This window comes from Pecten maximus, chromosome 10 (genome assembly GCF_902652985.1).
Source record: "Pecten maximus chromosome 10, xPecMax1.1, whole genome shotgun sequence".
NCBI lineage: Eukaryota > Metazoa > Mollusca > Bivalvia > Pectinida > Pectinidae > Pecten > Pecten maximus.
Genome location: NC_047024.1, coordinates 2,916,176 through 2,943,675, shown reverse-complemented (window position 1 = coordinate 2,943,675; position 27,500 = coordinate 2,916,176). Strand labels below are relative to the sequence as shown.

General features: G+C 35.2%; 2 protein-coding genes across 2 annotated transcripts; one reads left to right on the top strand and one right to left on the bottom strand.

Moving 5' to 3' along the window:
• The first annotated feature begins 861 nt into the window (after positions 1-861).
• Positions 862-17,443, top strand: LOC117336334 (prolyl 3-hydroxylase 2-like). Its single transcript, XM_033896824.1, has 13 exons — positions 862-1,416; positions 5,796-5,948; positions 7,981-8,149; positions 8,459-8,584; positions 9,381-9,517; positions 9,815-9,937; positions 10,329-10,449; positions 12,509-12,615; positions 13,179-13,283; positions 14,889-15,039; positions 15,600-15,723; positions 16,245-16,317; positions 17,262-17,443. Exons 1-13 carry the CDS (start codon positions 976-978, stop codon positions 17,424-17,426), a joined length of 1,995 nt encoding a protein of 664 aa, XP_033752715.1. The 5' UTR covers positions 862-975; the 3' UTR covers positions 17,427-17,443.
• Positions 17,444-20,615: 3,172 nt separating this feature from the next.
• LOC117336076 (zinc finger protein 227-like) lies at positions 20,616-27,389 on the bottom strand. The gene is made up of 3 exons (XM_033896444.1): positions 27,161-27,389; positions 25,597-25,673; positions 20,616-24,876 (listed from the first exon to the last, which is right to left on the bottom strand). The coding sequence occupies exon 3, from the start codon at positions 24,800-24,802 to the stop codon at positions 23,171-23,173; it is 1,632 nt and encodes a 543-aa protein (XP_033752335.1). The 5' UTR covers positions 24,803-24,876; positions 25,597-25,673; positions 27,161-27,389; the 3' UTR covers positions 20,616-23,170.
• Between the last annotated feature and the right edge of the window lie 111 nt (positions 27,390-27,500).

The window sequence follows — 27,500 nt, the reverse complement described above, 5'->3', positions numbered from 1 at the left end:
TTCGATGTGAAATTCTGATAAACTTATAACACGATTGACTGTCGTATAACTTAAGACCGTCATTGACATTTTAATATATCACCATGTTCGTCCACACTTTGTTGTATTATTTCCCGAAATATCGACTTCTGTCCTGAACAATACACACAAGTAAAACTCCTCTCCATATTGCATAATTATCTGGAATGAGAAAGAAATAACAAGTTTGATAATTCTGCAAAACGCCGTACAGTATTTTATGAGATTGTTGCAAAATGCCGTACAAATTTTAACAATATGCCGTACACCGACTTTTTGATTGTTTTGACAATATCTCAGTTAAAACACCGCAGATAGGTCTCAAAATGTCTTCTGTCAATAAAAAGCACAAACTGATTAATTTTGACACAGATTATATGACACAACATGTTCACCAGTGACATTTCGATTGCTTTAGGCGATATATTTTTTTCGTCAAAACGACATTTGGATTGTAATCAAGGCTCTATCGTTAATACATAGTAAAGGTGAAACTCTTATATATACACACAAATAATATTAACTTGCAAGAACAATAGTTTATAGGGGAAATCTATGAAACCTTACCATCAACAAAGACGCCCGCTTCAACTTTATCGCTTCAGCTAATGCAATATCCGGTGGCGATGCATTGGAGATGATACACAGTGATTAAGTACTTTTTTTTCGAAAACCAAACAAAGATAATTCTGGATAAGTACATGTACATTATAGCACTGCCTGTCTATAACTTACTTAATATCACACTGTTGTAAGTGATTGACAGCTATGTATACTAATTGTGGTGACGCTGACATGGGCTATTGTTAACTGACTGGGTTGTCAATACTCCACTGGGCCTCAAGCACACTACATGTGGTAAGGCCCTGGGGAGTCCACACGGTATATCGGTATCATAAACTGTCATGATGTGACCATATACATATTGGAGAAGTATCATCCGATAAAACAGGCAGAATGGCGGGCCGAAATAGACACGAACAAATAACGTGTGTCTGTGTGATGTTGGTGTGTCTGTGTGTGATACATGTTTCAGGTGAAGCATTAGATACCGATATTTACAAAGTGTATTCTAAGGGGAAAACTGCTTACAAGAAAGAGAAGTGGAGCTCGTGTGTTAAATATATAGGAACAACAATCAGTGTCTATAATCGTTACAAACAAACACTTCTAGAGTGTGCTGTCAAATGTAAACAGGACCATCTTTATACAGATGTGCGGAGCGAGTCCCCGATGGACTATATCCTAAAAGGGAGTCTATTATCAAAACGAGACTGTTTCGTCCCGTGTCAACAAGCTACCACCACCAATATAAAGGACGGTAGACACAAATCTTATTTTCCTAAAGAATTCGAACGTATGAAACCATACTACTACCTTCAATACTGCCTAAATAAGGTAATATAATCATATATTCATACGTCAAAGTAATATCATTATATATAAGAACCAAATAAGTTAATATCATTATAAATTTATACCTTCAAATGTAATATCATCATACCAAATAAGGTAATGTAATTAGTAAATCACATGTTTATATTTACAGTATACCTAAAAAGGTAATATGATTATATATAGATACCAAATAAGGTAATACCATTATATATAAATGCTAAATAATTACATGATTATACATAAGTACTAAATAATTAAGGCAATATTCTTCTATGATTATGAAATAAAATACGGTAATATGATTAAAATGTATACATAAATACCAAAATCAGGAAAGATAATTATATAAATACCAAATAAGGAAATATGGTTATATAGATATCACACCAGGGTATTTATAATAATAGACATTTGTCTGTAAAACATTCAGCTTGGACAGTAGAACACTTCAGTACCATAAAACTTATATATTGATCAGAAATTACATTATCTCTCTCCCCCTAACGTATATAATTTGTTTTCGTCACAGAATATATCAAATGTTACGTTAACTCTGTATCGTACGTGAATACCTACACTTTATCTGACGTTAATACAGGTGTGACAGGTAACTCAAATTGTTCACGTACGCGTTAACAAATTGTAAAAGGCATTGGAATAAATGACAGCTCCGTCTCACACCAGCAGGTAACAACAGTGTGATAGACTATACAGTTGGAAGTTCGTTTCGGATTTGTGATATCGATGCGAAATTTAATGCGAAATTCTGCAGAACATCGCGACCTAAGATCATACATAGGTATACCATATATAGGTATAACATATATAGATATAACATATAGATATAACATATATAGATATAACATATATAGGTATAATATATAACATATATAGGTATAACATATATAGGTACAACATATATTGGTATAACATATATAGGTATAATATATATAGGTATACCATATATAGGTATAACATATATATATACAACATATACAGGTATAACATATATAGGTATAACATATATAGGTATAACATATATAGGTATACCATATATAGGTATAACATATATTGGTATAACATATATAGATATAACATATATAGATATAGCATATATAGGTATAACATATATATATATATATATAACATATAGGTATAGCATATATAGGTATAACTTATATAGGTATAATATATATAGATATAACATATACAGGTATAACATATATAGGTATACCATATATAGGTATAATATATAACATATATAGATATAACATATATAGGTATAACATATATAGGTATACCATATACAGGTATAATATATAACATATATAGGTATACCATATATAGGTATAATATATAACATATATAGGTATAACATATATAGGTATAACATATATAGGTATACCATATACAGGTATAACATATATAGATATAACATATATAGATACAACATATATAGGTATAATATATAACATATATAGGTATAATATATAACATATATAGGTATAACTTATATAGGTATAATATATATAGATATAACATATATAGGTATACCATATATAGGTACAACATATAGGTATAACATATATAGGTATAGCATATGTAGGTATAACTTATATAGGTATAACATATATAGGTATAACAAGGTATAACATATATAGGTATAACATATATAGGAATAATATATAACATATATAGGTATAACTTATATAGGTATACTATATATAGGTATAACATATATAGATACAACATATATAGGTATAACAAGGTATAACATATATAGATATAGCATATATAGGTATACCATATATAGGTATACCATATATAGGTATAATATATAGGTATAACATATATAGGTATAACATATATAGGTATAACATATATAGATACAACATATATAGGTATAACATATATAGGTATAACATATATAGGTATAACATAATTATATAGATATAACATATATAGATATAGCATATATAGGTATACCATATATAGGTATAATATATAACATATATAGATATAACATATATAGGTATAACATATATAGGTATAACATATATAGGTATACCATATACAGGTATAACATATATAGATATAACATATATAGGTATACCATATATAGATACAACATATATAGATATAACATATACAGGTATAACATATACAGGTATAACATATACAGGTATAATATATATAGGTATGACATATATAGGTATAACATATATAGGTATAACATATATAGGTATACCATATACAGGTATAACATATATAGATATAACATATATAGATACAACATATATAGGTATAATATATAACATATATAGGTATAATATATATAGGTATAACATATATAGGTAAAACAAGGTTTAATATGTTTAATCATGTTACAAATATTATCCCTACTTATGTTAAAGAAATCCTCTTGATCTCCTATCTTATGTTTCAGAACTGCTCTCCTAACCCTAACTTAGAGAATTCGTCTGATAACTTATGTTACACAGACATAAACCCCGTACAGCACTCCATGCTATACCACACATACACGTTTGAGCTGTCAATCTGTCAATAACCAAAACAGATAACCTTCGTACTGTTGTTCAAAGCCTGGTTAGCTTCGACTCTAACATTCCCCCGTGTAAAATATGAGTTCTATGAACATCTTATTTTAGTGTTTACTTCCTCGATGTGATAACGTTTGGCGATATAAACCTGGCTAATCCCTTACCATCATACACATCCTACTGTTGACAAGCTAACTATGTAGTTATTCTAATGATCATATATGTGAACGACACTATCAGACAACCGAGAGTTAGGTGTGTAATAAGTGCGTCTGCAGCCTGTGGCCATTCTCCATATACTTACACAACATGCGTTAATATTATATGCAAAACGTCTCTTGATCATGATCCATCATGTGGGAAAACAATGTATCTACCGTAACAATGTATCTACCGTAACAAAACAATGTATCTATCGTAACAATGTATCTACCGTAACAAAACAATGTATCTACCGTAACAAAACAATGTATCTATCGTAACAATGTATCTACCGAAACAAAACAATGTATCTACCGTAACAAAACAATGTATCTACCGTAACAAAACAATGTATCTATCGTAACAATGTATCTACCGTAACAAAACAATGTATCTACCGTAACAAAACAATGTATCTATCGTAACAATGTATCTACCGAAACAAAACAATGTATCTACCGTAACAAAACAATGTATCTACCGTAACAAAACAATGTATCTATCGTAACAATGTATCTACCGTAACAAAACAATGTATCTACCGTAACAAAACAATGTATCTACCGTAACAAAACAATGTATCTACCGTAACAAAGTATCTACCGTAACAAAGTATCTACCGTAACAAACAATGTATCTACCGTAACAAAACAAAGTATCTACAATTTATTTATCTATAAATGTAATCATCACAAGCAAAATTACACCTCCCTGTTGTAAGTATACATGTATCTTTATACCCGAACTTTTCACCCTTTTCAAATTGAAGACAGAAACTCATTAATACATCGTAAATGGGTAGGATATATTCAAATGAAAAAGAAAACAACATCAACATGATAAAAACCTGATAAAACCCCAAAAAAGGGCTGAGTGGAGAGTAGATGATTTACGACAATAACATGCTATCCATCCGCCCAAGTGAAATGTTTCACGTGAGTACCATATTTTATTTGTAACAAAGAAAAAAACAACAGAGAACACAGACAAGCAAATAAACAGCAATTCTTACTAAAAAATTATTAAAACGAGGACAAAAACAACAAACAATACCAAAATAATAACGAAACCATAATTGCAACTCGAAAACGAGGACAAACTGTAAACAAAAATAAAGATTGTGCATGGAGACTCCTGTAAGGTACATAGAGAATAAGACCATATTCTCCGGAAGAGTAAGCATCTTCCGCTTCATCCACGATACCTGCCATACAAATCTAGGTCACGGCGACACCCGCTATACAAATCTAGGTCACGGCGACACCCGCTATACAAATCTAGGTCACGACGACACCCGCCATACAAATCTAGGTTACGGCGACACCCGCGATACAAATCAGTTCATATCCGGGTTAAGAAACATTCTTAAAATGAGAACTAGCATGGTAACAACGGAATCACTGGGCAAATCATCAGGCATCAAACATGTCTGACTTAACGTCGTACAAGGAAATATGTTTCTGTAAAGAGATCATGATGTCGACCAGGAATTAATTTCCCGATGTTCTGGAAAAACATGGATATTATACAACTAATGTACAATCATTTGGTAATTGATTTAAAGGTTTATGCGTTAACAATCTGTACTCAGTAACGAGTCGTTATTTTAATTGACAGGTTACACAGGTCTACAATGCAGCCTCAGCGGCGTACACGTTCCTGGTGAGGAACCCTGGGTATGATGACGTCCTGTCTACGTTAGGAGTATATCAATACGAACATAACATTCCAGACTACGCCATCATGGACTTGGAGGAGCGACCCTATATGGTAACTTAGTCATAAATGATGTACTTAATACTGTAAACGTGGAAATGTATGCTTTCTTATTGAAAACCATGGGATAAGGAACATCCTGAAGTAAAGGAACAGTAATGAAACCGGTTAAGACAGTTGCAAATTAAATAAACTGTTTGTAGTTTTTGTGACTTTAGATTTCTATACAGTCCATATACTGATATAATGTTTTTTGTGTTCGTATAAATCTTTCTGAAATAAGTCAGTATACTGACAATAGGTACACGTCTATTGTGACAGTTAGTACCTTATACGACATACTCATTTCAGAAATAAGGCAAACTATGTACAAAGGTCGACATGCCCTTATTACTTTGAACAAAAACATTGAGTTAGGCATCTTCAAAATCAAAGGTGTTCACCTTAGCTTTCTGATGTGTAGAGATCAAACGTGAAATCAACACCTGGAATTTCGAAGATGGGAGTCAAGGAGGGCATGTTGAAGCATGTCAGAGAAAACATACTTATTTAAAACACTTGCATGTGGCTTTCGTGTTAAACATAACACAACGGTCAATTTGGTTCCAGTTCAAATTAGATTCATGAAAATAAATCCTCTTCCATTCAATGAAGCACGATTCTGAGAATGAAGCACGATTCTGAAATAAAATGCAAATAAATATAAAACCCTTAGATATAAAGTTGGTTAGGTGGACGAAATGGATCAAATACATATAAAACCCTTATGCCCCTGTCAAACTTGACCGGATTGGTGTACCGGACAACAACGGATAGAAATTTTTGTTATCCGGTGGTATACGGTGGCAAAGTTGTCAGTCCGGTAGAAAAATCCAAACTGACGACGTACTTGCACCGAATATGGAACGGATAAAACGTACCAATAACGAACATGTAACGTACGGCTACCGTACTACCAACCGGGTGTCTCCGAATGAGTAACGAACAACAAACGAACATGAACCGGTGAATCAGGACGTGTACAGGATGCATTCCGGACAAACCGAACAACTAACGGACATTAACGCGCGCGTGCAGAAAAAAACAAGATATATGCATTTCTCCGGCGATCAGTTGTCAAAAGTGCTGACTGTCTCTCCGGGCTCAGCCATGACCTCGACCAATAACGTCTTCGCTGTTGCCTGCGGTGCCTTCTTCTCCTGTGGAAAAGGTACTGGTGAAGGTCCATCTGATCATTGTTCATATGCATTTCTGCCTGCAGCAAGGCGGCCCCAAACTGCACAGAAACTTTAGTCTGACATTCCATGCTGACAACTGTCTGTGAATCTAATTTGGAAGCTTCCAAGAACCTTTTTATATGCCTGCGATAATTAATCAGTTTCTGTCGGTAATCAGTTCCTCCCCCTGTAGGTATCCTGTAGGTATTCTGTATTCATCCGTTCTGTGCGTGTTATCCGTTTTCAATCCGTTTGTCTATTCGTCGTGTCCGGTGTTAATCCTGCAAGCATCCTGTGTTTGTCCGTTATGTGTCCGTTATGTGTTCGTTATGTGTCCGCTGAAGGTCCGGTTTATGCGTGGCGTATGCGTTCAAGTTCCATCAACGGACTGGGTAACGCATGCCCCCCGTACACCTACCGCATATAAACGAACAATGACAGGATATATACAGGACAAAACGGACATGCACAGGACAGCCAACGAATATTCTTATCCGTTACTGTCCGTTTCAAGTTTTGTGCATGCACAAAACTTTCCAACGGATACCACCGGTCGCACCGTACATCACCTGATATGAAACGAATGAACCGAACATAAAACGGACATGAAACGGATATTGACGAACATCACCGGATATCTAAAAATGTTATCCGTTTCACGTCCGGTGGCCCAATCCGGTAAAGTGTGACAGGGGCATTAGGTATAAAGTTGGTTATGTTGACGAAATGGATCATATAAAAATAAAACCCTTAGATATAATGTTGGTTAGGTTGACGTAATGGATCAAATAAATATAAAACCCTTAGATATAAAGTTGGTTAGGTTGACGTAATGGATCAATTTCTATTCCAAACATTGATATAATCAGAAACACCGAAGGGAGGGAGAAACGGCCTATCGATACAGAAAATGGGGCGATGTCATCAAACATATGGAATCGGCACTGAAGGAGTATTACCAGGAGGAGGAGAAATGTCACGTTCAGTGTGACCTGGGTTACACCAGTAATTCGTCTGGACTTACACAGATCATTGTAGGTACTGTACACATTTCCTCATTACATGTGTAACAAACGATGTAAAATCTATCAAACATTCAATCAGAATTTTATAGTTATTTTTACCTTTAATGGAATCACTAAAAATGTAAAGGTCTAAACGTGAATGTGAACATGAAAACCTTATTGAATGATAATAAGGTTACCAATTAAAACTACCTTTAGATATTGTACGTCAAAATATGTTTTTACGTCGTCTTTTTGGTCTTTAACAAACAAAATGACAATGAAAGCAATTGTAGAAGTAACATATGTTTCTTTATAATAGAGCCTAATTAACATTATATAGATGGAATATCCGCCGTCCTTGAATGTCAGCGAGACTGTCACGCCTCTCTAAGTCAGCTGTATGGCCACACGTACCCAGACTACCTCACAGACCACTACCTATATCTACAGACCGCGTACGTCCAAAGTAAGCATCATTTTCTTATCATATTTGAAGCTGATATCTTGCTGATAAAAGTGTTAAAGTCCGCCGAATGAAGTTGGAGAGTTATTGACCTTAGTCTGTTTTTTCTTTTTTTCTTTTTGTGTTTTCGGAGGAGAACATCCATGATGCCTTCCGTCTGACTAAAACAGTTTGAAACATAACGTTTGCTCGTTTTTTCCGCATTGAAATAAAACTTCATGAAAAATATTGTTAAAGAACAGAATGTTCGAAAGTCAAATTAACAAGGATATTCTCAATAAAATGGTAGTCATATTGTGACTTTTGATTCGCCCAAATGTAGATATTTTTCGATTTTGATGAAAATGGGTGTGCACATGCGGTAAATATAGTATGACACCAGATATTCCAAAGTCGTCATTTGTCGGTTACTGATGATCTTAAATATTATGAGCCTTAATTGCTTTTTTGTATTATTATTTTCCTAAAAACATTATGGCTTCTTATTTCAGTAAGCCTCATTAACAATTGTTGGGGAAGGTTTGGGGACTTGTTTATGATATATCTCGTATCCTTATATAGAACTATCCTCAGAATTATTGATAAACTTACTCAATGGTAAATACACGTGGTAGATATCACCAAAGACACAGTAATTTGCCAACATTAATATACCTAAGAAAATCAACATCAGTAGTTTTCTTCTTAATTTTCTGTAATGTATATGATACCAGAACTATCAAACGAATTAAGCAAAGCAGTAAATATATAAATCGAAATTGGTCATAAAAGTTCTGTATTTTTCTACTACCAACTTTAGCTGATGACTTCTCCAATGCCATCGAAGCTGCAAAAACATACCTTACCTTCAAGCCAGACGACGAAACTATAATACGATTGAAAAATAACTACTTAGGGAATATTCAGAAGAGTGATTCTGAATTCATGCCTAGAAAGGTATTGCTTTTACTACATTTGCACTCTGTTCTTGCTCGGCGATATCCAACTGTTTGCTGGATTTGAGATCCTATCATGGTTTTTGTTGTCACTTGCTCATCTCGGGAGAAACATAGCTTTGGACATATCATTTGCTACTAAGGGTCTGGGATTCATTAGCCGTTTGCCGATATTTAATCTAACTTTCATACCCCAATGAAACTAAAAAAAATGACACCATTGCTTAAATGTAACGGAAATTAATCTGTTTTCATTAATCACAGATTGTTAATTATTTTCTATTGGTGTGTGACACAGGACGCCGTCCGCTATATCGAAACGAGGAAACATATTACACATTTACTGGAGGAGTTCTTGGAGAGTGATCATGGTAAAACTAAATACCACAGGAAAGATGGCGACGGAGTGGAGTATACTGAGGTTAGTTTATATTGGGTAGGATTACATCTGTCTACGTACGTGATCCTATACCCTACGGCCATAATAACTTAGTGATGCTAATAGATTCGTAAATATAGATGAACCAGAATATATCAAGGTATACCATACACAAGTTTGATGTTGATAGGACTTGTCAGAGGGCTTTATATTTTGAGACCTAGGAGGGGGCAGGAAAACGAAAGACATGTCGCAATCTGTATTGGGAGATACAAGAGTCCATTAAACCAGCACATTTTAATCCTCAATCATGTTGGATTTCAAACAACGAAATGATACATTTATGTATTTATTCTGAACAGTGATTGTTAATTCGTTCATTTTCTCATGAGATAGACTGCGTACTAAGTAATCGAATATCATTACTTTTTAGGAAATACATTCTACGAAACCTGAACCCAGTGTTTTAGACGAAATTGATCACTTATCAAGGCTGTATGATCTTCAATTGTTTAACACATCTCGTATTCTGGAAAACTTGTTCAAGACATTACGTACGTATGTTAAGTTGTGTGGAGGTAATGGTTTTACATTGTATTTTCTTACATATTTATATTGTTATAGATAATTATGTCAATTCATCAATGTGAAAAAGGTTGTTGTATTGTTGTTGTTGATAATAATGGTGATGATGGTGCTGTTTTAATTCTTTAAACGTCATATTCTAACCACTACCGTTTCTATAAAGTGCCATAAGAGGACAACATTTATTTACTAAAACATGGTATACATTTAAGGATTGAGAAGAATCACAGTTACGAATTCATGTCGTTATAACGTATGCAACTTTACCGTTACCTCATACAGAACTAAATAATGTCATTATGACGTAACTATACCGTTACCTCATACAGAACTAAATAATGTCATTATAACGTAACTATACCCTTACATCATACAGAACTAAATACAGGTCATTATAACGTAACTATACCGTTACCTCATACAGAACTAAATAATGTCATTATAACGTAACTATACCGTTACCACATACAGAACTAAATACATGTCATTATAACGTAACTATACCGTTACCTCATACATAACTAAATACATGTCATTATGACGTAACTATACCGTTACCTCATACAGAACTAAATAATGTCATTATAACGTAACTATACCCTTACATCATACAGAACTAAATACATGTCATTATAACGTAACTATACCCTTACCTCATACAGAACTAAATACTGTCATTATAACGTAACTATACCCTTACCTCATACAGAACTAAATAATGTCATTATAACGTAACTATACCCTTACCTCATACAGAACTAAATAATGTCATTATAACGTAACTATACCGTTACCTCATACAGAACTAAATACATGTCATTATAACGTAACTATACCGTTACCTCATACAGAACTAAATAATGTCATTATAACGTAACTATACCGTTACCTCATACAGAACTAAATACATGTCATTATAACGTAACTATACCGTTACCTCATACAGAACTAAATACATGTCATTATAACGTATGTAACTATACCGTTACCTCATACAGAACTAAATAATGTCATTATAACGTAACTATACCGTTACCTCATACAGAACTAAATAATGTCATTATAACGTAACTATACCGTTACCTCATACAGAACTAAATAATGTCATTATAACGTAACTATACCGTTAACTCATACAGAACTAAATAATGTCATTATAACGTAACTATACTGTTACCTCATACAGAACTAAATAATGTCATTATAACGTAACTATACCGTTACCTCATACCGAACTAAATAATGTCATTATAACGTAACTATACCGTTACCTCATACAGAACTAAATACATGTCATTATAACGTAACTATACCGTTATCTCATACAGAACTAAATACAGGTCATTATAACGTAACTATACCCTTACCTCATACAGAACTAAATAATGTCATTATAACGTAACTATACCCTTACCTCATATAGAACTAAATACATGTCATTATAACGTAACTATGCCCTTACCTCATACAGAACTAAATAATGTCATTATAACGTAACTATACCCTTACCTCATTCAGAACTAAATGATGTCATTATAACTTATGTAACTATACCGTTACCTCATACAGAACTAAATACATGTCATTATAACGTAACTATACCGTTACCTCGTACAGAACTAAATACATGTCATTATAACGTAACTATACCGTTACCTCATATAGAACTAAATAATGTCATTATAACGTAACTATACCGTTACCTCATACAGAACTAAATAATGTCACTATAACGTAACTATACCGTTACCTCATACAGAATGAAATACAGGTCATTATAACGTAACTATACCCTTACCTCATACAGAACTAAATAATGTCATTATAACGTAACTATACCCTTACATCATACAGAACTAAATAATGTCATTATAACGTAACTATACCGTTACCTCATACAGAACTAAATAATGTCATTATAACGTAACTATACCGTGACCTCATACAGAACTAAATACAGGTCATTATAACGTAACTATACCGTTACCTCGTACAGAACTAAATACTTTTATTTTACATGTGATGTAGGCTTTAATGTGACAATATCGGGTGAAGCATTAAAACACGATAAACGCGTGGTTATGGACGGTGTTACTACCAAAGAGGAGTGTGATGACGTCATGCGGATATCACAGGTAAGTATATATAGCGAGACCCAGCATCCTCGAAACTCGAGGGGTAGCGTCCACTTTCGCTCTCTGCAACTCCTGGAATATAGGTTATGGTAAAAGAATTACGGCTACCCTGTGGATAAAACAAAATCTGAAGGTCGCCATACTGTTAAATGAACTGGCATTGAACTTGATTGTCGCTGCACTGTGGTTTTCAACAGAAATAAGCTAAGCGAGTGTTCAGGATTTATTACTGACACTAATCAAATAGATAGTCGTGTGGTTTTAATTTTGCCAGAAAAGTATTTCAGTTGTACAGAGAGTGACAAAAACCTGACCCCTGGAGTATGGATGTCTAGAATTCACACAAATATAGCTTCTAATAGAGCTGATGGTCAATGTGGTTTAATATGAAAAAGTACCTGCTTGAGGAGTCAAAGCTGTGAAAATAATATATCTAATGTATGATTTGATTTTAAACTCAAAATCAGTAAATCATTTTTATGTCAATTATCTTCGGTTAGGAAGATACAAAAGTCCTTAATCTTTTGTGTTAATAAAACATTTCATGAATGAAAATGTTTCAGAAAGGAATAAAAAATGCCGGTTATCATGACCATTATCCAACAGCTGTCCGACCTAACGTTGGGAAAGAATTGTTTACAGGAATCGACATAATGGAATGCTGGAATGTAAGTATGGTCTTAAGGCGGACATGTGAATTAAAAATACCCAGTATTGTTAGACACTGATATCTTTAGACGGACATGTAAAGTAATAATACCAAGTATTGTTAGACACTAATGTCGTCAGACAGACATATAAAGTAAAAATACCCAGTATTGTTAGACACTGATGTCTTTAGACGGACATGTAAAGTACAAATACCCAGTATTGTTAGACACTGATATCTTTAGACGGACATGTAAAGTAAAAATACCCAGTATTGTTAGACACTAATGTCTTCAGACGGACATATAAAGTAAAACTACCCAGTATTGTTGGACACTGATGTCTTTAGACGGACATGTAAAGTACAAATACCAAGTATTGTTGGACACTGATGTCTTCAGACGGACCAGTACTGTTTATCCACTGTAAGTCAGTCTCCTTTGTCTTCAGATGGACCTTTAAAGCCATGGTATATACATAGTTTTTATAGCAGACTCATTATTAAGAACGTTCTTTTACTTTGACCAAAATCTGTATACGTTTTCCCATTGAAGTTTACAAAAAATCCAGGTGAAGAAAGAGGTGCCAGTTTACGTTTCTAAGAGCTTTGTGTATTGGAAGGAGAATTTTTTTCAGTCACCTGTAGATAGAATGATATTCAAAACATCAATTACGTTTGGTATCAGAATATTTGGATATAAAGTTGGGGAGATTGAAGATGAAAATGAGGCTTACCAACAAGGGGCTGCGAAATGGTCCAAATTGACAATATTACTTTTCCAAACTTGCGGAATACTTCCCGATAGATTTAAAGTAAGGAGTTTCTTTAGGTTATTGGTTCTCTACCGGGAACCTGGGAGGGAGGGGAGGGGGAATATAGGGTTGCGTTGTAGCCATCCGTCCATCCATCCATCCCTCATTTCGTTCGTTCTTTCTTATCCTGTCCACGTTCCGTTTTATGCACTACTTGCTGCCGGAACTTCAGATTTGGTTTAGTTTATAACAAACTTCGTCATTTTACCATCTAGAATTTGTTTTTAACGTCTGTTTCTGATTTCTTTTCAATACTGAATACTGTACTTTTATGGTATACTTAACACATGATTGTGTTGATATCCATTGTGTGCAGTAAAATACATTCATAAAGAATAAAGGGGATTCCTTGTAAGCACAGTTCATAATACATATACATTGTATTATGGATTTTGGATAAAGAAAAGCATGTTTAACTCGTTAGATGAATATCGGTACCCACTTACTAAGCGTTGTTGAAACTTCTCCCGTTTTTCTTATTAGTTTTGAATAATGCACAACCTTCGTTTGCATTGTGTTAAAGAGGTCATGGTAAATGATAATGATTTGATGCCTCCACTAGGGATCGAACCACAGAAATATAATTGTACTTATCCAATGAGTTACCTATTTGACTGAATATCGCATAAATCAAATGTTTTCTTTAAATGTCGTCTATTTTCACTATTTTATTCTTTTTTTCATTTTCTGATTTTAGGTCGTTAAATACCCAATCAATAAAATATCAAACAATGTGTTACCTGTATAACGTAATCATTTTTACAAATAAAACTGTATATATTGATCCACCTTTAGGCTTCTTTTGCTTTCAGTTAGTATTCCAGAAACAGCTCAAAGAAAAAGACGTTGACCTCCTCACGAGATTAGCAGAAAAGGCCCGCCTACTTGTGAAACGCTGGTTCAATGAAACAGACACAGTCTACCACGACTACACACAGTTTACTTGTAGAAAAGCACTTGATGGTACATATACTCCACAGGGGCTTGACACGTTCCTAAGACCCAGAATAAGAAAAATAACCCCATGGTCAGATCCCTAGATATACTGAAAAAAAATAAGCTCAAGGTGCGGCTCAAAGATCAGACCCAGAAAAAACCATATGGTCCGGTCCCTAGATCTAATGGAAAAAACTGATCCAGAAACCGGACCCTGGTGATTTAGGGATCAGATTATAGGATTATTTTTTTCTAAATTCTCGGCCATAGGAATGTGCGAAGCCCCTGTGGTCCTTTATTCATTGGTACACTGTTACTAGATGATGTCACGACACCTTTTTATCATTCATCCGGGCCCTTTCAGCACCCCGTCTACTAAGTTCGTGGACACAACCTTTCATTAGTTTTATATTTACTTATAAATTGTATTAAAATATCAATTGTATCTCTCAGTAATGTTACAGAAATATTTCAATGGGCCTTATTCACCTCATTTTAGACAAAGTTTATATCAATACTTATAGTTTAAAATTGTTGTATTGTTCCCCTGTTATAATTGTAGTAACGTTTTGTATTTGTTTGTAAAGGTAAGCAGACGAATCGTACAAGTGAGGACCTCAGCCACCCTATTCACGGTGACAGCTGTGACTTTAACCCAGACTTAGGAGTATGTTCTAAGGAAACTGCTGCATACCCTTGGCGCACGTATAGGTATAATATAGACAATACAAGTTCAAAGGTTCAATGTGTACCAAACTTTACCTACAGAATATTTTTATTCGTGTAATTTTATGCATTAATAGGTATAATATGGACAATATAAGTTTAAAGGTTTAATGTGTACCAAACTTTACCTACAGAATATTTTTATTCGTGTAATTTTATGTATTAATAGGTATAATATGGACAATACAAATTTAAAGGTTTAATGTGTACCAAACTTTACCTACAGAATACTTTTATCCATGTAATTTTATGTATTAATCGGTAATAGACACAAGACGATCACTGACAAAGGGGAGATAATTTACATTTAAACACTACACAACATAATACAACACACCGTTCATACCAAATTAAGAAGTATGATTGTACAGTGTATTTTGTTATAGAGAGAAGGCGTTGCTATGTATTAACTTTTTTATTTCAACTTTATTTATAAACCGTAAACGCTGTATTCAATAAAACTTATTTCATGATCGTATTACATCAACATGTTTCCTTTCTTTCAGTGTCGTGGTTTATTTTAATGATAATTTCGAGGGTGGAAAATTTTTCTTCGCCAATGCAGACAAATCCGAACAGGTAAAGTGAATGTTGATTAAATGAAGCTTACGATAACAATGGAATAATTAGTTACATCAATATGAAGATTATTTTGCATGTCTTTGCCATAACGTCTATACCAGTATGTTTATTTTCTTCGTGATTAAAAATGTCTAGTTATCATATTGGTGCACATTGACGTTACTTTTGTCAGAATTAATTTTTGTATATCTAGTTGACAGAATATAGAGTAGAACTCGCTAAACTACAGATGTTGTATATAAAATGTGACTTAAATACGAAGCTAACATTATTGACCCTAAACTATCCATTCAACCATACTTGGAAAACGCCTTAGGTTTCTGGATATGTGAGCATTCATTTTTAAGAAATGAGATAGTTTTTTCAGTCCCCCAATTTTGAATTTCCTTTCTAATACTCGAGAAAACATCTGTTTCCTTAGCTCACGATGGTGACATTCACTCTCAATTCAAGATTTTCACGATAGATGTTAAATGTCAAAGGATCCGTTCTTTCAAGATGCATATATGTTCAAGGCTCGTCAGTAACCCTGATGATTTAGGATGTCCAAGCCTCGATCTTGAAATATGAGTTGTTAGTAATTCAGACCCAAATTGTCCTTTTATTCAGTTCTAGTAGATGAGTAACATATGGTAACATAGGACTTATTGTACCTGTCCAAAAGGTAATACATGTACGTACAGGATTGTATCGAAAACAAATGATATGGTATTGTATGGACTGTCGGATCGCTTATCAAGTGTAGCGTATGGTAGTGTAATGCATTCATTGGTATCCGAGGATAGTTTACCTTATATGGCTTTGAAATATATCTTTATACATTAATATTAATCTTACACTTTTGTTACGAAATTCCCTTATACAATTATTTATTGATACTTTGTTATTAATCAGCTGTATACAATGTTAGTAACCATTTTATTGTTTTATTTAATCGACAGGTATCTATTGTTCCAAAGTGTGGGCGTATGGTGGCCTTTCCGAGTGACCATATACACGGGGTGAAGGCCATCACTAAAGGACAACGTTGTGCGGCCACCATCTGGTTCACGGCCACAAAGTCCCATAAACGACACAAACCCACGTTTTCGGGCATCATCCAATAAACTATATGTACAGTTCAGCAGTCCTCTTGTTTCATCTACTTAAAGCCGGAATGCAAACATAGTATTAAATATACCATAATATATGTACTCATTTAAATGGCAAGACAAACATACGAAGGATGATTGATATGTTGTGAGCCTCGTATTTGAGGAGGTACTCAAGGATGTTCTTTTTAAGTCCTACTATTCTCTGACTATATAGGGCTGTGTACCCAAGGACTGGTCTCATTTGGTTAGTTTATATCGATGAGGTAGCTCTCTAAAGTAAACAAGACAAGCGGCTTTTGCAAAATGGACAAAATCGGTGAAAAAGCAGTGATCCAATACTTGCATAAAAAGGTTTTACACCTAAGGATATCCATAATGATATGCAAGCAACAATAGGGAAAGATGACCCTTCATATGCTATAGTGAAGGAGGATGGCGGAATTTAAGCGCGGCCGACATGCAGAGCCTTGAGGATGACTCCCGTCCTGGAAGGCCAGTCAATATTGCAACCCAAGAAATGGTCAATAAAGTTCAAGATATTGTTATGACTGACAGACGAGTCACACAAAGATATATAGCCAGTAGATTTGGCATTTCACAGGAAAGAGAACATTCCATTCTGACCGAGGATCTTGCAATGAGAAAGCTTTCGGCCAGAGGGTGCTGAGACTTCCGACAGTTGATCAGAAGCACACCAGACGCACATTATCGCGCGTTTATCTTAACATTTTTGAGGAAGATCCTGCCAACTTCGTTCCGATGTTTGTCACTATGGATGTAACATGGGTGCATAATTTTACCCCAGAGGCCAGCAACAATCAAAACAATGGAAGCACCCTTGCTCTCCACACCAAAGAAGACAAAGACTGTTCCATCAGCTGAGAAGGTTATAGCCTCGGTTATCTGGGATACAGATGGTATTCTGCTGATAGATTATCCCCAAAAGGGACAAACAATCAATAGCACATACAATGCTTCACTTCCGAGGCAGTTACGGGAAAACATTGAAATTAAGTGCCGCGGAAAGTTCACTAAAGGTGTATTATTCTATCAGGACAATGCTCCTGTTCACAAGTCTGTCATTGCTATGGCTGCCGTTCACGATTGTGGCTTTAAATTGATTGAGCATCCACCTCATTCACCTGATCTTGCTCCATCAGATTTTCATCTATTTCCAAAACTTAAAACAGCTATTTTCAGGCACCCACTTTCAGTCCGATGATGACGTCATACATGCATGGATTCTGAATAGCCAAGAAAAGGAGTTCTATAAAAGTGGCAACGAGGCCCTTAAACACCGCTGGCAAAAGTGTATAGATACTGTACTAAAGATAGGGACCGCGGTGGCCGAGTGGCTTAGGTGTCCAGACACTTTATCACTAGCCCTCCACCTCTGGGTTGCGAGTTCGAAACCTACGTGGGGCAGTTGCCAGGTACTGACCGTAGGCCGGTGGTTTTTCTCCGGGTACACCGGCTTTCCTCCACCTCCAAAACCTGGCACGTCCTGACCCTGGCTGTTAATAGGACGTTAAACAAAATAAACCAAACCAAGGTATAGATACTGAAGGGGATTATGTGGGAAAATAATGCGATATGTCCGGCAAAATTCAAATCTTTCAACATCAAGCTCACAACATATCAATCAGCCCTAATATTTAAACTAGTCTGGGTCGCATTTTCAAAACACGAACATTTAATGCTACGATATTATATATAATCAAAACTATGACACACTAATATCACCGTAAATCACCTGTTTTCCTGGCAGAACAGCGATACCCACTATTATTACCGTAAATCACCTGTTTTCTAGACAAAACAGTGACACCCACTATTATTACCATAAATCACCTGTTTTCTAAACAAAACAGTGATACATACTATTACCGTAAATCACCTGTTTTCTAGGCAGGACAATGAAACACACTATTATTACCGTAAATTACCTGTTTTGTAGGCAGAACAGTGATACACACATTTATTACCGTAAATCACCTGTTTACTAGGCAGAACAGTGATACACACTATTACCGTAAATCACCTGTTTTCAAGACAAAACTGATGCACACTATTATTACCGTAAATCACCTGTTTTCTAGACAGAACAGCGTTACACACTATTATTATCGTAAATCACCTGTTTTCTAGACAGAACAGTGACACACACTATTATTATCGTAAATCGCATGTTTTCTATACAGAACAGTGATACACACTATTGCCGTAAATCATCTGTTTTCTAGGCAGAACAGTGATACACACTATTACCGTAAGTCAACTGTTTACTTGGCAGAACAGTTATGCACACTATTTCCGTAAATCACCTGTTTTCTATATAGAACAGTGATACACACTATTATTACAGTAAATCACCCGTTTTTCGAGTAGGTAATTGGTACACACTATTATTACCGTAAATCACATGTTTCGTAGGCAGAACAGTGATACACACTATTACCGTAAATCACCTGTTTTCTATACAGAACAGTGATACACACTATTATTACCGTAAATCACCTGTTTTCCGAGCGGCTAACTGATACACACTATTATCAATACAGTAGTGGGTTTAGAATTAAGAATAAATCAAAAATTTAATAACTTAGTTACAATAAACTGTGTGAAACTTTCAAGGATGTATACATTATGTTTTTGTTTTGGATGGTTTAAAGAGGTGTATTAAAGTAATGACAATAATTACCCATTTGTTTGCTGGGTTTATAGCTCCATGAACAGCTAGAGTCATATTGAGGCTGGAGTCTCTGTGTAGTAGTTAATGACTCCCTCAATGAACAACGTGTGAAGCCCGTCACACGCCATCCAGAGCAAATTAGGGTAAATTGTCTCTCCAAATGGCACAACTACGACACAGAACGGCCCATTTCTCGGTTTCTGAGAAACACAAACCGACATGGTTAGGGTGTGTCTAACCATGTACTTCTGATCTTCACCTCACATTACGCGGCCAGCGCTCACTGACTCAGGTGTAGCGTCCTCCTTGACTAAATACTATGAAGTCATATTTAGCAGTTCATTTGTGTATCAAGCATTTGATGTTAAATATAATTACTGAAGAATCTATTATTTCATGACCAGCTCTGGTGTTCAACTTAGAAAGTACAAAGTATACACATGTGTCTTGAGATGTCTGTAGACTAGACCCCTTAAACAGATTGGTGACACATAACAAACATACCCACAGCAGTGTAATACATATCCATTTAATCTTACAATACTGATTATACATATTCATGCCCATATTATTGTATATGTACTCTGACAAGTCTATGTATACACAAGATATACAACATGGATATGGTTCATACCATTAAATTAATAACTTACTAATGAAAAATTTAAGCACCGACATAAATCAAAATCTGACAACAACTCTAACATCTAGAGTAAATGGTGCCATTTTTTAATGTCAATATTTACATGTACTTTATAATATAAGTAACAACACATTGCAAAATACATACAGCTGTACCTGTATGGCAAAATAACAACCAGAATGTCTGATCAGTATAATGTCTGGAAAACTATACATGTCTATACCATAGTAATGGTATCTTAATTAAGAATGTAAAAACTTCCATTTACACCAAACACTAACCCTAAAATTACATAATCGTTAAAAATCATTATAAAACCAGAATAAAGCTATTTATAAATTGATGTAGCATTGGTGATTGTGATTTTTTTAATGATATAGGTACAATGTATTAATTAGAGGGGTAAAAATGTGTATATCATAAATTATGTCCATATATATTTATACGTATTTATAGTGTAACATATAGTAACACAAATGATAAATAAATAAAAAAAGTTAAGGATGACAATTTCAAGAGCCATTCCCTGACTGGCCTCAAACTCACGATCTATGGCACCTAAAAATATAATCGACTGACCAGAAATACCCACAGCTTATAACACAGGCCACATCTACATTCTTAAAAAGAATGACATGATCATAGTGACAAATCGTCTATCATATATATTTGTGTATATATACATGTATAGAAAAAATAACAAAGTTCAACAACCAACTTACAAGCAGCTTTCACCCTTTTCCCGACTCTTCAGGTAAGAAATATAGACATGTATATATATATATACATTCTCTGTATATTTCACTACATAAAGCACAGCATGTACTTCAATCTCCACAAATCATAATTAATTTTATAAAATTAATTGAATGATATCCATAAATTTTATTAACTATCAATTTATACACTATCAAAATTGTTAAGTGTGTGAAAATTTAATGGAAGGCTTAAGATTATGTATAATAGATATAAACGATAAACAAGGACATTGTCGTCATGCAAGATCCCCCGCCCCTGAAAATATTGTATAAACTTAAAATGAGAGTAGGAAACATGCATAAAAACATAAAACACATGACATAGCATTTATAATTATTACATGTATTTGTGTTCAGTCATCAAGTTCCTGTGAAAGTAGTCAACATAATTAGTAACCAGTCTACCAAGCAAGTATCTTCAAACTATGATAATTCCTTCAAAAAATATATTGTGTGGAAAGCAATCGGCCATCTCTTCTATCCTCTTTTTCTCATATTTTACCTTTTGACATTTCATATTGAATTGATATAAATTCACTACCTGTTTTAGTTCTTCTGTCTCAATAATGAACACAAGTGATGAAGAAGAAACCACAAATGTCATTGGATACATTCCTTGATTAATTTCTCAGAAATTATAATTACATGTACTTTCTACAAAACAGCAGTAACATACTTGAACTGTAAAAATCCAAAATGGTGCCTGTTTTCCAATCAGTCTGAAAATTTGACATGCACAACTAAATGTAGGGACCAAGCTATAAAGTTTGGGAACATCCATTTGGTAATTTCTGAGAAATAGTGGTAACAAACTTCAACTGTCAAAACTGAAAATTGTGGCCTATCGGCCATTTTTTCCCTCTAACAGTTACCAACCGGAACCTACACATAAAATCTTAGAAATATCTGTTAATTACATAAGCATTTTAAGAAACTTCTATTGTCAAAATCCAAAAAGGTTGTTATCCAGTCATTCTCAAAATATAACATGAACGACTACAGGAACCAAGCAGAACCTACATATGGAATTTAAAAAAGATCCATTTAAATATTTGGTTAAGAATTTAATTTCATTGAAATTATGGTTACAAGGATAGTTTATGAATGGATAGCCACAGAGAAGTGTGACTTGAACAACCTACCATCTGATGAAAGTATGCAAAATATCAAAAATTCTTATACATTATAATCATTAAAGTTGATAAAAATATTGATAAAAATATACAGTGTGAACTATATAGTGTAGAAATGAAATAACAATCTCCATATATGGAGAGAAAAACAAAACATGACCTAGCTGTAAAACACTAGTAAATATACTAGTACATGTATATCATGGTGTTTTTCTAAGTTTAACATAAGGGTATATAACTTCAACAAAATACCAGGGATCTTGAAAAATACTTCTTTTTTTCCAAAGTTAATTATTACCAATTGATAAGAGATATTCACTGTGCAGCAAATCAGGTTTTTTTGTTGTTGTTTGTGACTTCACTATTTATAAAGTTGACTGTAAATGAATAACAAAATGTCTCCGTCTACACAATTCTACTGGCATTGTAGTCACTGACCATTGATTGTATACGGAAGCATATCTTAAACTGAAGCATAACTCTTCACTAAACATCAAACTGGTCATCTTCTAGAGAACACCAAAGAAATGTTAGGTAGGAGCTATGTAGGTCATTTGTGTCTGAGTAAAGTAGGTCGACGGTTTATCAGACCTCTCCACCAGATACATCTCTCTCACCGTTTTTCTGTCGTCAGTCTCTCTGTCGTCAGTATGTGTCACCAGGTGTCTCTGTAGGTTACAGGGCTGACTAAACCTCTTATCACAGATATCACATTTATACTTCTGGTCTATGGAGTGGGTTTTCATGTGTGTTTTCAGATTATTAGGCCGTTTAAACCCCCTGCTACAAACGTGACAGACATATGGTTTTGCTTCAGAATGTTTTCTCAGATGTGATGTCAGGTTGGATGTCTGTTTAAAGCCCTGGCCACAAACACCACACACGTATGGCTTCTCTCCTGTATGTCCCCGTATGTGTATCTTCAAGTCACGCGAGTCATTAAATTCTTTACCACAGAGATCACATTTGTATGGTTTTTCCCCTGTATGCATCCTCATGTGGATTTTTAGGTACTGAGACCGACTAAATCCCTTTTCACAAATACCACATATGAAAGCCTTCTCTCCTGTGTGTGACATTGAGTGTGAACTCAGGTCACCTGACGTAGAGAAACTCTTTTCACAAACATCACACTTGAAATCTTTCTCTTTCGTGTGCGTTTTGATATGTGTCTTTAAGTTGGATCTGTGATTAAATGCCTTACCACAGATATCACACTTGTAAGGCTTATCACCAGAGTGTGTCCTCAGATGGGTCTGTAGATTCTGAATCAGGCTGAAGTTTTTACCACAAACGTCACATTTGTAGGGTTTTTCTCCTGTATGTATTCTGCGATGTTTCTGACGCTGACTCGCCTGACTGAACCCCTTACCACAGAATTCACAACTGTATGGCTTCTCTCCTGTATGTGTCCTGTTGTGTCTCTGAAGGACATCAGCTCGACTAAATTCCTTACCACACGTTTCACATTTGTATGGTTTCTCGCCAGTATGAGTCCTGATGTGCGAGTGTAGACTAGAACTTGTGGTAAAACCTTTGCCACATACTTCACACCCATACATCTCTATCCCCTTATGTGTAGCGTTGTGCTTCTGAAGATTTCCCGACTCACTAAACACCTTACCACAGACATCACATTTGAACGGCTTCTCCCCTGTGTGTTGTCGGTAGTGTGTTCTCATGTGTTGTGACAGGACAAAGTCCTTACCACAGATATCACATTCAAAGGGCCGCTCTCCTGTATGGGTCCTGGTGTGTCGCAGTAGATTCGCAGTCTGGTTAAACCCCTTACCACAGACATCACATTTGTATGGCTTCTCTCCTGTATGTGTCCTGATGTGTTCCTGTAAGTGAGTAGACCTACTCAAACCTTTACCACAGATATCACATTTGTATGGTTTCTCTCCCGTATGTTTACTTACGTGTATCTGCAGTTTGTTCTCCTTGTTAAACCCCAGGCCACAGATCGGGCATTTGTACGGTTTCTCTTTCATACGTTTGTTGGGACTTTTCTGTTGGTTAGAGGTGTCACTAAACTCGTTACCATTAACACTGTCTGTAAACAGGTTTGGTATTTCCTCTGTACATGTTGGAGTTCCAAACAACTTGACATTTTCCTCTACTTCCTTTATGGCTCTTTCATACAGGTCTGACACATCCATTATGCTGCTTTAGGTTGAAGTCGATATGATTTCCTTTCTGTCAACTTTCTATCATACTGGACCCTTGGTGTTCCCTGTTGGTAGAGGTAGTATTGATATAATTTATATGTCTCTGACATTTTATATACAAAACAAATCAAATTTGATATAAAACAAGAGATCTCGGAGTGATCTTGGCAACCCCCACTGAATGAACATTATAGGTAATATGTAAGACTGATCTTTTCTCAACTCTTCCCTTCTTTCGTTTTATTACTCAATAAAATGGGGGACCAACAAGTGAAATCTTAGAGGAGTCTACATAAAAGTTTCTGTGAACAAGAAATAGATAGCAGTCTGTCTGTTGGCCATTTTGTTTTCAAATCAAACTCAAAATTAAATGGGCACATCTAGGGACCAAGTGTTGCAATACAATCACGTACTACATAAAATTTGAATTTTCAATATATATACTGTACTATTAAATGTTTGTGCCCACTGATAAGATATTTATATCTGAAACCAAGTTCATAGGATTGTGAAATATTTGATATACAACTCGGACTATTTTCTCTGTTCAGAATTTTTTTTTATAAAGATGCTCTATAGTGTACGCATACCTTGTTTTAACCCCGTGAAGTTTAAATAGAAATCTTTTTTGAAATGAAACAGAGGAATTTCAAGGAATGCTGATAATATCTAGAAATCTGAGCCCTAGTGTTGATAGAATCCCCTATCTCACCCAAAGAGGTGACCGAATGCTGTTCTTTTACCCTGCCAACATGGCTTCTCTATGCCCGAGATGTTTCTGTTACCTCAAAGCAGAACTCTGCCTTCTCTGCCATAGGGCAAGTCACAGGTGAATCTCATCACAGGAAAAGTTTAAGAAGACCTGTCCAGAAAGAAAACATATAATTAAAACATTTGTAACTATGTGAATACATTTTACATGGTTTCATCATATTTATACATAAGAACTATTGGATATTTCCATATATCTAAATAGAACTTAACATGATCTCTAGTAGACTACATTATATATAGCTAGGAAATGGAGGATTACTTGCTCGATCCCTAGTGGACTAAAGAATTGGAGCTTACTAAATGGATCCCTGGCAGGCTAGGAGCTTACTAACTTGATCTTTAATTTTGATAAAAAGAATTGGAGCTCACTACTTGGATCCCTGGTAGACTAAAGACTACTAGTTGGATCCTTGGTTGACTAAGGATAACTAGATGGATCCCCCTGATGGACGTCTGATGGTCTATAGGGATTACTAGATGGATCTCTGATGAACTAAGGACTACTAGATCGATCCCTGATGAATGTCTGGTGGACTAAGGACTAGTAGATGGACCCCTGATGGACAAAGGATTACTAGATGGATCCCTGGTGGATGTCTGATGGACTTAGAACAACTACATGGATCCCTGGTGGACTATTATAGGACTAATAGATGGATGGCTGGTGGCCTAAGGACTACCAGATGGATCCTTGATGGACTAAGGAAAATATTACTCAATGGATCCCTGATGGACTAAGGATTACTAGTTGGATCCTTGGACTAACGACCACTAGATTAATCTCAGATGGACTAGGGATTACTAGATGGATCTCTGATGGACTAGGGATTACTAGATGGATTCCTGGTGGACTAATGAATGCTAGATGGATCCCTGGTGGAATAAGGACTACTAGATGGATCCCTGGTGGACTAAGGACTACCAGATTGATCCTTGATGTACTAAGGATTACTCAATGGATCCTTGGTGGACTAGGGATTACTAGATGGATCCCTGGTGGACTAGGGATTACTAGATGGATCCCTGGTGGACTAGGACTATACTAGATTATAGACAAGGAAATGACTAATGAGGGCCGACTGGTTGGACACTGATGGCTTAAAGGATAACTGATCATGAGGCAGCCACTTTATGAAACTTCAGCTGCTTGCAAAACCATTTTTTTAGCTTCATATCGCCGCATGTGGACATGGATCTGTTCTGTATATCATACCCAGCGTCAGGGCGACTGTGATACCAGACTTTGGCCAGAAGAGGACTTTCCGAGATAGAGCGGAGCTACTGTGTCCACAAATTATATTGGCTACTAAATAAAAAGACGGAATGTGAAGGCTGTTTTACTCCCCCTTTTATTTACTAGTTGGATCTGTGGTGACTACTACATGTAGTAGGGAATGTTGGGAACTTTCCGGTTTGATCATTGGGAATAGGGGCCTAGCAGTTGGATCACTGTTGAACTGGGGTTAACATCATTTTTTAAATGAGTTAAATATGATCTATGTGTAAATATCTAATTAACAGTTACTCTATATGCTCCTTACGAAAATCCGTTTGTGTCCGAACTGATTATCATACCAGAATTTATCGTCCACCTCACTTGTTGTTATTTTTGTTGTAACGCCATATGCACGTGTTTTCTGTACGCGACCACGTGGTATTGGTCGGTAAGACTAGACGGGTGGCAAAACATCTACCATCTCTGTATGTACAATTCTGCAGGTACCATCATCGTCTTGCTGCGAAATGAGATGTCGAGATATCTCTTTTGTTGTCAACATTTCAGGGTACATACTAATGACAGCTCTGCATTAGTTGCTTCTCCCGTAAAATGATCATATCCAATTCATCCAAAATACAAGTTCAAAATGTTATATTAATTAATCGAGAAACATTATGTATGTTACGAAAATATGTA